Source organism: Dermacentor silvarum, chromosome 9, assembly GCF_013339745.2.
Source record: "Dermacentor silvarum isolate Dsil-2018 chromosome 9, BIME_Dsil_1.4, whole genome shotgun sequence".
Lineage (NCBI taxonomy): Eukaryota > Metazoa > Arthropoda > Arachnida > Ixodida > Ixodidae > Dermacentor > Dermacentor silvarum.
In genome coordinates this window covers 93,860,881-93,877,807 of record NC_051162.1, presented here as the reverse complement: position 1 = coordinate 93,877,807, position 16,927 = coordinate 93,860,881, and the positions used below count along the sequence as shown (strand labels likewise).

General features: G+C 46.7%; 1 protein-coding gene across 1 annotated transcript; it reads right to left on the bottom strand.

Moving 5' to 3' along the window:
- Window positions 1-693: 693 nt before the first annotated feature.
- LOC119463357 (myoneurin) lies at window positions 694-16,918 on the bottom strand. Its single transcript, XM_037724171.2, has 10 exons — window positions 16,769-16,918; window positions 15,865-16,059; window positions 13,753-14,005; window positions 13,100-13,168; window positions 11,938-12,146; window positions 9,446-9,629; window positions 8,201-8,577; window positions 7,143-7,278; window positions 4,806-5,010; window positions 694-957 (listed from the first exon to the last, which is right to left on the bottom strand). Exons 2-10 carry the CDS (start codon window positions 16,033-16,035, stop codon window positions 840-842), a joined length of 1,722 nt encoding a protein of 573 aa, XP_037580099.1. The 5' UTR covers window positions 16,036-16,059; window positions 16,769-16,918; the 3' UTR covers window positions 694-839.
- Window positions 16,919-16,927: the final 9 nt, after the last annotated feature.

Here is a 16,927-nt window from a genome sequence, read left to right as displayed (position 1 = left end):
AATTAAATGTGTTTACCATTGACCCTGCAATAATTAAATGGATTTAAGCTTTCTTTTACCATGTTCAATTTGTCGCTGCCAATGAGGCATTACCTACAACGAATGTTCAATTTGGAGTGCAGCAGAGATCTGTCCTTCGGCCATGGCAGTTTCTATTACTTTATACATAAATGGCTTGCCTACAGAAATGTCCTCTGAATATAGAACACCCTACACACCACATAAATAATCAACCACTAGAATCAGGGACATATAAAAGTACCGCAATGTCTACTTAAGCAACAACTTGGAAAAGGCACGTTAAATATCCAAAGCCAACAGCAAGCAGTCTAGGTTACCTGTGTCAAAACAGTGGAACGAGGCTTTTTTTCTTAGATGCTACAAGATTCATTTGAATCAGTCCAGTGGTTCTTTAAGAATAGCACATTGTGTTTTACAAATATTTAAATGAGAAAATCAGAGTTAGCCCCAAGCTAAAGCTTCCTTTAGTGTCTTTGAAGCTAGATTGGTCATGCCAAGGGACGTATTCTCGGACGATCACTTTCGGTACTGTTATCACTTTCGCGTGGCGTAGTGCTCAACCAGCCAAAAAGTGTGCACTAAAAGTGATATCGCCGAAAGTGACCGTCTGAATATATGTCCCCAGCTTGATGCTATAAAAAAAGAAGGCCAGAGGTCTGGACAAAGAGTCAGTGTTTGTATAGACATATCAGTGTTTTCTTTATTTTACAAAGGAGCAGCTGTACAAAAGTTTGGGTGCAAGGGACGCGATTTGAATTGGTTTTGGTGGCACAGGGTGGGGGGGGAGGATTGTCTGTACAAAGGAGCGGCTGCCCGTTTCACGTTGGCGCCGGGCTTGTCGGCCGAGACTCTCCGAGAGAGAGGATTCCCTGCGCCGTCAAGATCTTCCCATGCCGGGTCTTGAGGTGCCTCTTGTATGTGTTACGCGTCTTGAACCTGCAGCAAAAAAGGCGTATGTGCATCATTGTGAGCCTCCGCTTTACAGTGCATGCTTACTATCTTCGCATGGCATCGGGAACATTGTATAGGCCATACAATTTGACGGGTGAAATCTCGCGAAAGTGACTGTATCCCAGAACGTGATAGCTAGAGAATGCAACCCCTGCTAATGAGCACAACGCCGTGGGTTCAATTCCTAATTGTAGCATCAATTACCGTGGTGGTCAAAAGTAATCCAGAGCCCTACATTATGCCATCTCTCGTAGTCCCAGTGTGCAAATTTGAAACATTAAAACCCATTATTAAATATTTTTTGTTCAATTTATACAATAGGTTATAGTACAGTCGAATCTCGATAATTCGAACTCGAAGGGGCTCGAAAATTAGTTCGAATTAAAAGAAGTTCGAATTAAGGAAAGGGCGTATTTTCGAAGTATTCGAGCACCATAGCACAATGCCCGAATGGTGCGATCGTTAAATATTGCGGTGCGCAAGCGCATAAAGAGCGCAAGTGTCCCACGCCGGCCAAAGCTCGGTTCCCGATAACGGCAGATAACGAAACTTCAGGGAGCAGACGGCTCAAGGCGCGCGCACGGAGACCGTGGAATGTGAGGAAGGAGGGCAGCAGGGAAGCGGATTTGGCCTCGGTAACTCCGCCGCTTCAGTAGCAGTGGCTTCGGTGGCTCCTCTCGCCCTCTCTCGCAACTCTCTCGCAGCTCTCTCACCTTCGACAGTCTCCGCGCACGCGCCGCCCCGGTGCTGCCCCGGCGCCGCCATAGCCCACTCCCTGAAGTTATTTGGCGCGCTGCTGAGAGCATTGTCGGTCCGCAGTATGTTCGAATTAACCGTCGCAAATGCTTTCGCATTCCAATTACCGAGAGTTTTCACCCATTGAAATACACACAACTTTGACGGGACCACAGCGTCAGTTCGAATTAAGTGTGCTCGAATTAACGAGATTCGACTGTAGTATACAGCCAAACCTTAATATAACGAACACGGATATCAGATATAACAAATTAAACCTAAAATGTTTATTGCCAATACCAGCACAGAATAGATATATATACTTATAACAAATATTGGATATAACAAAGGTATTTTCGTGTCGTCTGTAACTTTGTTATTATTACAAGGTTCGAGCGTGCGTGCAGAATGCAGCAATTAAACGCCTGAGCCAAGGATGGCTGCTTGCATAAAAAGGAAGCAGCCTGCTCTATAACTTATCAGACAGGTAGGAGTGGGCTTGTGTGTCGATTCCAGTCACGGTTGGCCAAACTCCATGAGCGTGCCAAAGAAGGAACCGTGCTAATGCAGAGCTGCACCAAGCTTTAGTGTTAGAGACTTGAGCATGACTGACTTTATTGTCAGTGTCTTTGGGTAGCCTTGCTAAGAAACATTAGCTTCCTATAACGGTGAGTACCAAAGTCAGCCAAAAATGTTCATCTCCAGTCAAGAAAAAAAAAATAAAAATGGGGTGGGGCAGCGCGATACTGAGTATGCAAAATTGGAGGAAAGGTGTAATCACTGGCTATAATGCTGACAACCCCTCTTCCTTGATAAACAATAGCTTCCAAGAATGACCGATACAAAAGCTGTAGCCAAGCGTGTCCATCTCCAGTTTGGCAAAAAAGAAAGAAAGGGGGGGTGACAACGATGAGATACTGAGCATGCCAAATTATCAAGAGGACCAAGCTTTAGAAGAACTTGACCTAGTTGGTATTTACTGCATGATACTTTTACAGGTAAAGAGAGACAAGAAGAGCAAAAGAAACACGAAAAACGACATGGGTCAAATCTTCTAACCTTTCATTGATTTTTTTTTCTTTTAAAAATAAATACCACACAGGTTTGCTCGTGCTTCTTTCGTTGTCTTTGTCTTCACGTCAAAAGAACTGCTGGGCAAGGTGCAGTCTCTGGCTGTGACGTGACCATGCCGCGACATGGCCAGGCATAAATTTTACCCAGGAGTTTGTCACGTCCTCTTCAGCTGTGACGTGACCAGGCATACTACTACGTGGTCAGGCATTCGTCACAGACTGTCCAGTTGTAACATGAAGAGACATTTAAAACAGGTGTGATGAGACAAACTACTCGGCCATGCGATCCTCATGGCCTGACCAAGTAGCCAGCTGCAAGCCACACGTGGACCAACACAAATTTTCTCAGGCTCGCAAGCTGCGCGTTGGGCCACCCCCCAATTTGTACAGTGAAACCTCGTTGATATCTATATCTGGCAGGAACGCGGCATAACTACGCACTAAACGCCAAGTACAAATTTGCGTCTCCTGACGTGTACTGCCAAGAAAAGACTTGGTGTTATAGAAAATCAAGTCTGAAGGGTCCGCATACCTCTAGCGCAATTCAAATACACTGCCTTCGGTGAGTAATACTGTGCCCAACAGCCAGTGCTACGGTTTCTTGCGGAAAACGCAAAAGTGCGGCCAGAAACCAAGACAGACAGAACTGACAGGGCGATAGAGGAGGTGCACGCCAAATCATAAACACAATCTTCAATACTCGTTGCGATGGGCCTTGTTCTCTGCTACTTGCAGTTTGAGTAAGTGTCATGAGCCAGCAAAATTAGCGCAGCACTATGAGATAACGAAACTACTGAAACGCGAAAGCACAGAGTTGAGCAAAAACGAAACCGTTCAATCGCCCATGCCGATGTCGGTGGTAAAGTCAAAAAGTTTTTTTAGGAATCGAATAGAAGTCGACAAGTAGCATTTTCTTTTGTCTAATAATGCAATGTTCTTTGTATTATGAGTGATCGAGTACTAGTGACAGAATTGTAATCAGGAGTCGCTACGCCATCAGGCTAGTACCGGTGGAGTCTCAAAGCACGTCCCACATTTGCCTCGATTTCTCGATTACTGAAGCTCTGTTCTCAATAATATTGACGCCTTAGATGTTCTCAAGCATTAATCTATTATTTTAGCTTGACTTAATATTTGCCTTTTGTGTCCCTTCAAGCAGTCAGCCAATACATATGGCTCTATGGAGACTGGGTTGGGGATTCGTAGAATCTACATTTTAATCGTTCGTTTGTTTTGTACATATTAACGAGGCTTTACTGTAATCCGTTTCATACATGGAAGGCAATGCTACGAAAGCCAGAGAGACTGCTCTCGCTGCCCGCATCCGCGACCAAAAAGTAGTGCATCAGATATTAGATATAGACATGCATCATGCAATATGGTGTAAAAAATAGGTCTCATACTATTCTACAGTAAATTATGACATTTATTACATGGAAGACATCGGAGATATGAACCTATGTCCCATCAAACATGACAACACGAGTAGTCTTTGGCATTAAACACGAGCGACATGCCACGACAAAAACCTAGTAAACCACATGCTGGAAGCACAAAGGTACGCAAATAATGCGCCATTTAACGTAAACTTGCATCCAAAAGTTGCAGCTGCGACATATGATGTACTTATTTCGTAGAAAGCGTTGATAAAAAAAGCAAGTGCACATTGAAACGCTTGGAGTGAGCATTTTGTGACCGACTACTTGCGTAGCTTCCACAGCACTGTCTGCCATGTATGAAACGAAGTATAGACGCTAACGAAGGCTGAACACGCTTCCCGCAGGGCCATCATGATTTTTTTAATGAAAGATTTGTGGTGCAAAGTAAGTGACGGGAAACACAAGAGGAACAGATATCCTGTCCTACCCTGTCCCTATCCCACCCTGTCCTATACTTTCTGTCACTCACTATGTGCCAGAAATCTTTGTTAAAGCTATACACCAACTTGCCCAACATTATACTCTGCCATCGTGATTCCATGCAATTTTTCTAGAAACTTTTCTAGACTTTCTAGAAAGCACCCACCTCTGGTTGCAGTCGGTGCACTGGTAGGGTGTCTCGCCCGTGTGCCGGCGCAGGTGCTCCTTGAAGTGGCTCGGGTGCCGGAAGTGGCGGCCGCAGTCCTCGCATGCAAAGCGGCTCTTGTTGTTGTGGATCAGCATGTGGTAGTTGAGGCTGTGCTGTCGCGTGAAGGTAGCCTCGCAGATCTTGCAGTTGAACGGCTTGATGCCTGCCAAGGAGAAGCAGCCAAAGAGATGGGACTTGTTGACGCTGAGTGTGCACTGAAGTGACCCAATCGTCAGCAGCTGACCAGGTCACGTGACGATAAGTTCAGCACATCAAGGACACTCTACAATCTAGTGCAAGTTGTAAACAAGCCTCTACATCAACATGTGTGTAAGAAGCCCTTTTCCCTAAGTCAGGAACTGGAAAGTGAGGGTTGTTGACCCATTAGTTGATGGGTTTAGTGGAAATAAAGTGCGCTTTCCGAAATATGAAAAACACACGATTTACTTTTAACATTCACAAAGATCTATTGTATAGGTAGTGTAAAAAATGGCGGCCGTGACAGTCACCTGTCCTTTCTATCCACTATGGTATAGCAAAAGCATGGCCTTTGATGTTACTTTATAGTAGTGGTCTTTCAGCCATGGATGTGTCGGGGACCCCCTGTGGACCAGTGGAAATGATGGGGACCCTTTGCAGTGACGGGGCGGGGGTTCAAAGGTTTATTTTCATTTTAACGAAAAAAATTGGTGACGAACATTGTGACGTCTTTCATCTCTTTAATATCTTGTGCGGGTTGCTGCCGCAGTTTCGGGAGCACGTCCCGGAACTGGGAATTAACCAAGGCTAAAAAAGTGTGCAATATTGTGCTATATTAAAATTTTTGAATACGAATATCGAATAGTGATATGCATGTGCGTTTATTAGCGAGTTGGGTTAATTTTATATCTTGAAACATTGCAATTACATTGTCAATGCTAAAAAACTAGACCAGTAAGCCGTTATGCTAAAACATTGTGCATTTGGCTCATGTTAACTTGGAAAATATAGTAATTCCCCCTAGCTGTCCTCGCCAGCTTGTGCCTTATTATACCGCACCAAATGCCCGTAAACTCGGAGGCATTCGACCCTTTGCCAGTCGTCACCCATCGCACTTGCTGTCAAGCAATAAACTCAGAATTGAGGGTCAAAAAAAGAAAAAAAGAGAGGGTGCACCCTCGCTGTTCGCAAACCAGCATCCCTTGCCACTGAGAGGCTGGCTTTCCCGCAATGTTTTGACGTTTAGTAGCTAAGTGTGCTTTACAGGCGAAATTTTGCCAGCAACACGAAATTATCACAAAATTCAGCACGATATCGCCCCAATATTCTTAGATTAGATAGAAACAAATGCTAAGAGCCGTCTTTGCCGCCGCACAGCCAGCAATATATTCGATTTGATTCGAATACTCGTATCCAACCGAATAGTTGAACATTTTCGAATATCCATTTCTCATGCGAATACTAAAAATGTGATATTTGAGAACATTCAAGTTTGCTAATATTTGCACACCCCTACATTGCAGGCGTGGGTTTCCCCATTTGAGAACCACAGCTTCTGAGGATGCCATCACTAGGAGAGTGAAATGAGAGCAGACACTACTTATTTCATTGCTGACTGCAACAAAACTTTCCTTAAAGGGCAAGTCCCAGAAAAGTACAAATTTTAGACTTTCTTTCTTTACTTGTGTTGGATACATAACACTCAAAATCATGAAATTACCATTTTCTTGTTTTCTGCACTGCCAGAAAAATGCCACAGTTGCGCTGCTGAACGCTACTACAGTCACAGTAGAGTCAGACCGAATGCACTAGTGCGAAACTGTCACAAAACACTTGGTCTCTAAGCAGCCCAGCTTCCATAGGCAAGTGCACTCCTTCCAACAATGCTGCCTGTGCTCTGAACGCTTGCTGCATAAGCTGTACAATCAACTGTCTATGCTTTTCTTCTCCACTAGCGGCTCTTGCGGCATACCTTGCGCCACGCCAGCTAGCACATGACCTCCGATATTTTCATCACGGCTGCATTCACAATATTCAAGGGTACGGTCGGTGTAAGCAGCACCAAAGCACGCAGTTGCTGCTGGTTGTGACAATATCACTGAACCTCCATTTTTCACCACCAGGCTGCCCCGACGTCCCCCTTCCCCAGTTCAAGGCAGGCCACTTAGTTCAGAGCACAAGCCACTTAGCAGACATATGGTAAGGAAGGCGCTGGCAACAGAGTGCGGTGGCGCTAACAGGCTTAGCACAAAACTGAATGCACTGTGCTGGTAACGGTCACTTATGCCAATCGGAAAGAAAGGACAGAGCCCTGACCTGCATGGCTGCGATAGTGGTACATGAGTGTGGCCTGGGCCGTGAACACCTTGGTCTTGCAGATCTTGCACACCAGGGGGCCTCGCTCGTCGCGCCGCTTGTTTCGCAGTGCCTTGATGTGCTTTAGCGCAAGTTTCTGCGAGGAGAAAATAATGGATGTGACGTCACGTAGTAGTGACAGTAAAGAAAACAATCGCAAAACTGTGTATGACGAAACTGGTTGTTTATTGGGCGAACCTGTGCCCACAAAAGCACGCTACACTCAAAGCACAACGATAGCGGCGAAAACAGTCGGCGATCGTTGAAAATCTCATCAGTGGCGAAACGCGTCGGCTTTTATACCTGAGTCATCGAAGGTTCCAGATCATCAGCAGCCGCACAGGGGACACATTCCTTATTAGCAGACTGTGGATCTCTTGTCACACCAAAAACAATGAAGGTTTCAGACTTGTTCCACAAAAGCAGTGCCTTATTTATACTGTCACGTAGTAGTGAGAGTAAAGAAAACAGTCGCAAAACTGTGTATGACGAAACTGGTTGTTTATTGGGCGAACCTGTGCCCACAAAAGCACGCTACACTCAAAGCACAACGATAGCGGCGAAAACAGTCGGCGATCGTTGAAAATCTCATCAGTGGCGAAACGCGTCGGCTTTTATACCTGAGTCATCGAAGGTTCCAGATTAATCCCTGATGCCCGCGTGTCTTCCAGAAAGTTCTGGACAATTCGCGTCGCTCATACAATCAGATTACATGAGCGTCGGTGACCACAGACGAAGGATAGAAGCATCGATAACGTTCGAGAAGCTTCCGATGCAGGCGCGTCCTGCGCCGAGCGATAACGTTTAACACTTGTTAGCCGGTGGAAAGCGGCCACCGGTGAAAGATAAACATGTATACGTGTCAATACTTTAGTCACTGAGATGGCTTGCAAGACTGCTAAGTCACAGTCTGACTATTTTAGACAGGCAACTGCACTGAAATGTTACTTCTGCATAACTAGTGTAGCGCTGTCATATAAAAGTGATCACTTGTGTGTAAATTCAGAAACTGAACTCACCCTTTCAAAGGTGGTCTCGGCGGCCTGTGCCACAGCGCCTCTCCGACCCGGCAGGCGCGCCCGGCCCTTGGCCACGGGTTGCTGCTGTTGCTGCTTACTCCTCTGCTCTTCCTCTTCCTCATCTTCGTCCTCGTCTTCATCCTCGTCCTCATCTTCGGAGGACGGGAGCATCGGGCTCGGCGTGCGTCGCCTCATTTGGCTGCCACCGATGCCGCCTCCAGGGGTGGTCACCTCGACCACGGACGAGGTGTTGGGCAGCAGCGGCACATAAACGTAGGGGAAGGCGGGCGTGGCGATGACAGACTGGCAAGGGACAGTGGGTCGCCGCTCCACACAGTCACCGCACAACTCTTCCAAGTCGCTGTCTCCGGAGTCGTCTGCGGCAGTGCAAGCGAGAGGCCATTTTCATGAGACGACGATGTTGTGGGCCATGACAATAACAAAGTGTGAGCCATCGAACTTCCTACAAAAATTACTAGAGGTTCCGGGAACCCTGGCCCTAGTGCCTATGGGAGCTGTAAATAGGAAGTTTTAGGTTTTGTGCACCCAAAGTTACAGAACGCAAACCATAAAAAGCTGTTCATCCTCCGTGCCGTCCATCACTCTTTCAGATACCAGTCCCCTTGAAGCTCTCGACAACAGTTTCAAACGAAACAGCATTCAATGCGCACACTTCTTGCAAAGGTGACACCAATGAAGCATGCCAGATCTGTGCTACATGATCACAACCTGGTGAGACAGCGTCATCGTCAGGACAGTAACTAGTGCCATCTAGTAGAAGCCTGAAGAAATTAATTAGCACACAGGCGTAGCCTCCGAGATTGCGTGCATGCCGGTATGCGTGTGAAGCTTAGTGAAACTTCTTTCTAGAAAATGTTTACACCCAAAGTGGGGGTGCAGGTCTTACACAGGTAAATACAGCATTTTACATGAATATTGATCAGTAAGTTTCATGCGTTGAATATACAGATTGATTTGCTTTATCTAGGTTTGACTTAAATAGTAAGTAGTCCAGTTGCAGTCAATGACTGCAACTGGACTAGGGAAAGTGGACGAGGGTCCTATTGCAGTTGTTGACTTTGGGACCCTCGTTTGCATACTATCTGTTAAATAATAATTGTTATTGAATGGATAATAAACTGAAACTGACTGTATCAGTGCTGTTACTTGAGTTACTTCAAGAATACGGCCAAAGTACTTAAAACGGCCTCTGAGCAACACAACCGGGCTGCCAGCCTCACTCACCCACTGCGAGCGGACAACCAGGCCCCCAGTAGCAGTGGTCCCTCTTGACCAGTTGCGCCTCCCAGCTTTCGCCAACGATATTCGGTGGCTTCTCCTCTTTGGGCGGTGAGTTGTTCTGCAGCTTGCTGGTCGTGGGTGGGATCTTTACCTTATTGCTGGGCGTTGTCAAGGATTTCACAGCCACCTAAATAAAGGCTAAAGTGAGCTTTTTTGTGGGAAAGGAACAGTGGTGACATACCTCGCTGCAATGGTGAAACGAGACGTACAATACACTTCACTTGGCAAGGTCATATAGCGCCACTGTTCTGGTGCAGCAAAGTAAAGCTGTTTTTTTTGCCTAACATCAGTGCGCGTAATGGGTACTGAAGCTTCATTTTCAACAAAACGGGCAAATAATGCACCAAAGACTTCAGAGCTGCCTAAATCATCATAAAAGTGGCAGATGGCAACACTGTTCCACAGCTACGAAATCAGCTTTTTTTTTTGTCTGGCATCGTCACACGACTACTTCGAAATAATTCTAAATTTGACAGGCAAAAAATGCACGCAAGTTTTTATGGCTACCCACATAAACACTAAAGTGACATTCTTGCGATTAGGGAAAAGAGGCGCCATTTTTCGTTGCAATGATAAAACGTGGTGCAAACCACATTTCATCCAGCAATGACAGATTTTGCCACTGTTCATTGAAGCGACATCAACATTATTTCTTGCCTGGCATCACTTCAGACGACATATACTTCTGGTTTCATTCCTGACAAAACAGGCAAGTAATGCACTCTAAGGCGGTACTACAGTTCGTGCACCATAGTTAGCCACCTTGATCCGAATGTGATCACCGTCCTATTCAAGCAACATTCGCTATAATAAAGTAAGAAACACCGTCTTTTGTGCTGTTTTGACAGAGCCTTACAGTCGTCGCCGCAGATGGAAGATTAGGCACTAGATGTGCTTTCAGTTTACTCAAGCAAGATGTCAATCCAAAGCCCGTACCTGCCAACTTGTCAACTCCCGCCAACACGACACAGGGGGAATTTTTTACTTTATTAACGATGATTGGCTTTTAGATGCACCGCACAAGCTGCTGGTAACAGTAGAGACTGGCAAGCAACACATTATTTCTATAGATCACTGTGACTTTCCAAGTGATACTGCTGTTGCTGATTCTGCCTGCTTCAGGAGCGTGTTTGTACAAACTAGCTTGGGGGAAGCAAGTATGCCTTTGGTGTTCTTTTACTATCAGAAGACTTCCAACGAAAGGGTCGGAGATTGACAAGCTAAACTTTTTTGCGAACAGAACTAACTTTCGGTAAAACTTGGTGCAACATTCACAGAATTGTGAAACGAGCCTTAACTTTACAGAACTTACAAAAAAAGAAAAAAAAAACTTGGGAGAGTTGGCAGTATGAAAACCTACACTTCTGGGCGTTCACAGGCACATGACGAAAAAGCAATGCGAGTTCTCCCTCGAAGGCTACATTCACATGTTGGTAACAGCAAAAGAGCGAAAAGGCCAAAGCGGGTGAAAATTCTTTGCCACGTATGTCCCACGTGTTCAGGTTTGATTACCTACTGTGCGCACAGCGGTTTGCGTGGTGGCGCCCGCGCCGTCGCCACAGCAGTTCAAGCAGTGCACTTGTTCAGTGATTCATCTATCATCAAAGGCAGTAAATGCAGGCCACTTCGCCTCTCATCCGCGCTTTCCTTCAGTGCCAAAATTTAACAACAGATATTGAAAAGGAAGAAGGAATAGCTTTGAATCCTTTTAGCCAGTTGAAAAGCATGAGGTAAATTTTGATTGCATCAGTGAGCACGGCCAATCACACTTTGGAAGCCATCTTCAATTTACGAATGGATGTTTGCATGCAACAGCAGCTTGCGATGAACTGGAACGACTTTCCGCTTTCTCAGTGGCAAAAAAGTCAGTCGAGACCGACTGCAGCCACCATCTTATGGCGTTTTTCACTGGTCGATCTGGAGCGGCCGCCGAAATCCTGGAGCGAGCGCTCGCAATTCACCAACCCTAATCTGCCAGCGGAGAGCGAAAATGCTCCGCGCTGGATCGTACCGGAAGTCTGCGCACACACGTCACAAAAATCGACTTCCGCTCTGCATGTTTCCATGGCCACCAAGATCGCCGTCCCCCAGCGAGCGGAAGTGACGTACCTCTCGTCATATTTCCGCCCGAATCCGCGCCTCGGCAGCGGAGCAAGTGAGAGCGATCCAGCACGGAGCGAGTTGATCCGAAACGACCAGTGAAAAGTGCGAACCCGCTCCAGCTCGACCAGTGAAATTCGGATTCGCAGCCGTGGAGCAAAAAATCCTGCTCCAGATCGACCAGTGAAAAACGCCATTAATTTCCACCCGCTTAGACCGTGCAGCGAGCAGATTTCTTCCGGCTTTTGCCGCTTCCGGCCGCTTAAACTCGAGGTGTGAAAGTAATTTAAAGGATAATGTTTGAAGCTCTGGGTTGTGCGGGGGGCACTACTGACCTTGAGCATGGTCCGCCCGTTCTTGCCCTCCGTCTTCGTCACGACCGGCTTGGCTTGGCTCTTCGATCGTGCTTGACTCTTTTTGATGGGGCTTCCAGTGGTGGGAGCATGCAAGGTGGAGGAGCAGTTCGCTCGTCGTTCGTTCTTGCTGACCCCCGACGGCTGCTTGGTCTGCGGTCGTCTGCGCTTTCGGCCAGTTCCCTCGGATTCTGCATAGACGAGGAAAAAAGAAAAAGCGAGGAGCGTTTTGTGAGACACATGAAACGGCAGAATGGGAAATTGAGCTTACCTTGAAGGCCAGCTGCAACGAAATTTCAATTTTAATAAACTGGTTAGATAATCAGTAATACAGTGGAATCTTGCCGATACACTTCTGCATAATATGTTTTTCTGGATAATACATTTCTTTCTTACATACGATTTTTTTTTCTTATATACGATTATGTTCGGATAATACGTTTCATTTTCTAGTTCCCGTGAAGATCGTATCAACGAGGTATATGCTACTGAAGTAATCTTGGAGAAGTTGCATGGCTGGTAATAGTCTAATTTTCCTATTAGCAGCCTTTAAAGGGTACCCAAGCAGGTGCACTCGCCTGATGGCTAGCGGTTACTACACATAACCCAGCCTCTGAGATCTTCAGTGTGCCGGTAATCTTAGAGGTCATCCCGAAGAACCCCGTGAGGTTCTCAGCATTATGGGTTCTGCGTGACTACCAATGAGTGGCAATGGTGGCATTGTTTTCAGTTCTCGCATAAAAAAATGTATATTTTCGCTGGCTTTTTGCGATGTGTCCACTCATATTTCAGTTTGCTCCATACCAACACTACATGAAACTATGCTTTTCACCTAGTGCAAATTTTTCTTTTTTTTTTGGCAGATGGCTTCTAGATAAAGAATTTGAGCAAAATGTCTGTGGCGATTAGTCAAAGCAGCACTGGCTACGAGACAACCTCATGTAGGGCACTGAATTGATCTTCACAGCTTCGGGTACTTTAATTGTGGATGCAAAAAAAATCCACGCACAAGCATTTTTGCATTAAGCCCCCCCTCAGAATGCAGCCCCCACAATTAGGAACTGGAGAGAAGGCAGAAAACGAACTTTGGTTAGTTTCGACCCCTGCCCGACCCCCACCCGAGGTTTCAAAGAGGTCAACTCACCTTGTAGACGTCGTTTTCGGGCCTGGAGAGGCTCCGCCGTGAATGGTGGCTTGCCCTGCCTGCCAGGGGCTGTACGAGAGAATGTTCCGTGAGCGTTACGGGAGCAAGAATTGTGCAGGCGCATCAGCGCTAGGTTATAGAACACATTCAAGGACACCATTTTCAGTTGTTTGCGGCACGCTATTTCTTGTGTTTAAAAAGAACCCAGCGGGGAAAAAAATAAAGCTGATTCCGCTTCCTGCTTCTGCGCTGCAGCAATGGAGCTCTAAAATATGCTGCAAATTAATTAAACGCGCTGCGTGTCTAACCAGGAAGTTGCATCACTTTGACATGACGTTTAGGCTGGTACGGCTGTGCAATTCCTGCAGGCAGGAAGCGTCACATCCAAGTGCACGAGCATTTGTAACAGCAGCAAGCAGACTGCCAAAGTGAAGCAATCATATAACCAAGTATAGTAATTAGAATGTTAAGTAATTAGTAATTACAAATTAAATAACGAAGGACAATATGAAAATTCTAGACGTTTCTTCACGTTGCTGCTATAACAACATACCGTTGTTTCATTTGTACAGAAGGCTTCACTTTCTTTTTTTGCTTGGTGCATGATGGCTGGACACCCTGTGTATTAGAACGAACAAGGCAAGTTTTCTAACCATTGGCTTCGGCCAGGAGCTTGGCAATGTGCGCCAGGAGGTGAGATTTCATTTGGAGGCGAGCCTTGTTCTCGTTGCCAAAACTGGAGAACGTTTCCGCGCAGGCGTTGGGCATGAGATAGCAGCGGTAGCTGAAGGTCCGGCGCATCTCGTTGCTCGTGAATTCCGAGAACATGTCCAGGAGCATTCGGTCCGAGAGAATGCGGATCTGGTCCAGCACCAGGGCATCCGCTTGGAGCGCCGACTTGCGCGCCTGAAAAACAGATTGCCGCAGGTGACACTCGCTGCCAAAGGCACATCATCTACGATAAAAAAAGCAGTGTTTTGTTATGAAACAATAAAGTTTGTCTACCAATTCATTAAGGTGTCCGATCATGTCCAAAACATGCCAGACATTTTGCGATAGCTTTAGGTGCTAGATGTTTCCCAGCACTGCCGCGGCGCAGCAGGTGTTTTTCCAAGTCAGTTCCTGACCATCCCTGGCTTTGTTGCTCGAACTTTAACACAGTAGGGTGCGCTCGGCTTTTTCCATGCATTTTAGACTGCTCAAGAGCATTCGCCGTATGCCCATAACCATGGCCTCCGAGATTATGGCAGCACATTGTATGAACCCATAGTTTTCTATTAGGATTACAAGAGGAAAATCTGTCGCTGCAGTCGTTCAATCAAAATGGGAACGATGGCCTGCACAGGTTTTACAATAATTTGGCATGGCTTCTGCGTGAAAGCAGCAGTTTTTAGTGTTTTTTGTTGATTCATGAGTATTGCATGCCATTAGCACTTTTCTTCAGCACAGTTTTACATGGATAATTACTTCATCCGGATATGCAATTTTAACAACACTAATGAGTATGCATGCTGGGCAGCATACTCCTTAGGGCAGTGACACTTGCTGTGGGTAATTATACTTTTGAGTTTTTATTACTTGGAATGTGATGAAAACAATATGATGACAGAAACAGGCGGGTAGGTGATGTTGATCATTGCCATACGGCATGGAGGAAGGAAACCCCAGGAGAGGCCCTGGCCAGCACGAACGTATTGGAGAAGGTGTGGCGGAAGTCACGTGCTGTTTTTCGCAAAGGAGCACTGGGATGGGTACCCCAAATGTCAACGTCGCCATGACAACCGCGCTCCTGAAGCTTCGCTACTGCTCTCGGTCTCTGAAAAGTGAGATAAGATTTTTCCGCCGGTGTCTTTCCCGCAGCACCTTTTGTTCGCAAGAAAAGCTGACTTTGGGGTTTGGTGTGTAAGCTTGAAAGTTGTGTTTTGGGTCTGTGAGTGTCAGTGTCGGCCAGCAATAGATACACTCAAGCAATCACGGCGCGGGTCTTCGTCGTCTTCTTCAACGTGCCACGGAAAAACACAGGAGCGCGTCTGCTTCACTAAAGCTGCTACAGAAGTTTTGTAGGCTTTGTTTTGACGCGCGTCAGCAGCACACACTTCCGGCGGCTCGTAACAATGCAAGTTCAAAGTTCGCGCCCATCTGCTTCGGCGAGCTGCAGAACCCCTGATTGGAGGCGCAAAAAGAGGTAGCACACCAACATGGCTGCACTTCCGGCTTCAAAAAAGTGACGTCAGGGCCTCTCCTGTTTTGTTTCCTTCCTCCATGCAATTATTTAATTACTGTATCAATCTCTATGCACGAAACTATGGCCGCTGCAATGCAAACACTAGTGGTCACCACGACAAACAACCTTTGACAAGTGCGCGTTGTAATTTTTTTCGCTACGGCATAACGCTATTTCCCCCGTTTCAAATCAACTATTTTAATGAAAAAAAAAAAGTGAAAACAAATTAATGTATCCTCGAGTAAATCCGACAAAGGCAACTACAATCGGAAGGCGGCGCCACTTGTGAGCGCCATATTGGCCCGTTAGAATTGTTCATTTTTCATGGCGCTGCATTGTCGCGCCCGCGGCAGCCGATATCGCGCCCGCTGACGCGGAGAACTACGATTCTCGCGCGACTGAGAAACACACTCCAACGTTCACACTTTCGCGAAACAAGCGACAAACGCGGTTTCACGCGCGGCCAGTAGAGGAGGCGAAAAGCGCACGCTCCCTTTCACTTTCGTCTGCAAGGCCGCGCGGCTCGGGAAAGAGTACTCGCCTTGTGAGTGGAATCTTTCAGCAGCACCGGGTCGCTTTTGAGCGTGGCCGAGGCCACCTCGGCGAGCATGTCCAGGAGCGGCACGGAGCCGAAGTTCTTTTTTGAGTTTTCTTCGTCCATCTCGGCGTCACCGGCTCCGTTCACTGCTTTACGCGCAGTGCTCGGAATCATAGCGCACACCGCCTTGTGTACGTCCTGCAATAATAAAAACGGAGATGCGCAAAACGCTCACGGGTCGGCGAAATCGTGTCACTTTTAATGAATTTACTTGTCACGAGTCGAGTCGCGGCAGTGTTTCTATGTATTGCCGCCAAGTAGGAACGCACGCGACAGCGACACAAGCATCGCAGGCAAACAGCAACTGCGCGAAGATGCGCGGTGCAGACGCGCCATGTCTTCTGCATGAAATTTTAGGCCTAGAAATGCAGAAACAAAATTAGGCCTAACATTCTTTCGGGCCTCCGACTAAGCTGACGATCTGCACCGAAGTAATCGCGATCGCCGATTTTTCCAAGCTCTCGCAAACGGAGAGCGACTCTACATTCGGTTACGCCGCTTTCACGACGGTCGCCGACGCGGACGACGCAAACAATGAAGCGCTATTTTTCCCGAGCAGCCCTAGCAGTCGACACACAAAAACATTCTACACCAGGGACGTTAGCCAAAGTACAGCAAAGGTGTACGAGCGCAACATAAAGTTGGCCCGCAAACGTCTTCGCTGCTTCGAGCTAACGCATCGTCATACATCGCGTGTGCGTACACTTTAGGAACATTTTTGCTAACGGTTAGCAATACAAAACGACGCCATCGTCTGTCATGCTCGTCTGCTATCTTGGCGCGCGTCATTGCCGTCCAATTTACGCGCACTGGAGTACCTCGCTGACAAGTATTGAAAGCCGCTTACCTTCTCGAAATTCTTCGCGTTAGCGGAATCGCATATTCAAAACCAGATAGTTACAACGACGTTATATTGCGTTTAAAATGAACGATTCCACCACACTTGTTTCTTTCCGGCGTGGTGAATTATGGGAAGGCCTTTGACAGAAGACGCTAGTCACTACAA

Coding starts and splice junctions, on each gene's coding strand:
- LOC119463357 (XM_037724171.2), bottom strand. CDS start 16,035: ATGATTCCGAGCACTGCGCGTAAAGCAGTGAACGGAGCCGGTGACGCC. Junction 14,006..15,864: donor TGAAAGATTCCACTCACAAG/GCGAGTACTCTT, acceptor TCTGTTTTTCAG/GCGCGCAAGTCGGCGCTCCA. Junction 8,578..9,445: donor TGGTTGTCCGCTCGCAGTGG/GTGAGTGAGGCT, acceptor GCACTGCCGCAG/ACGACTCCGGAGACAGCGAC.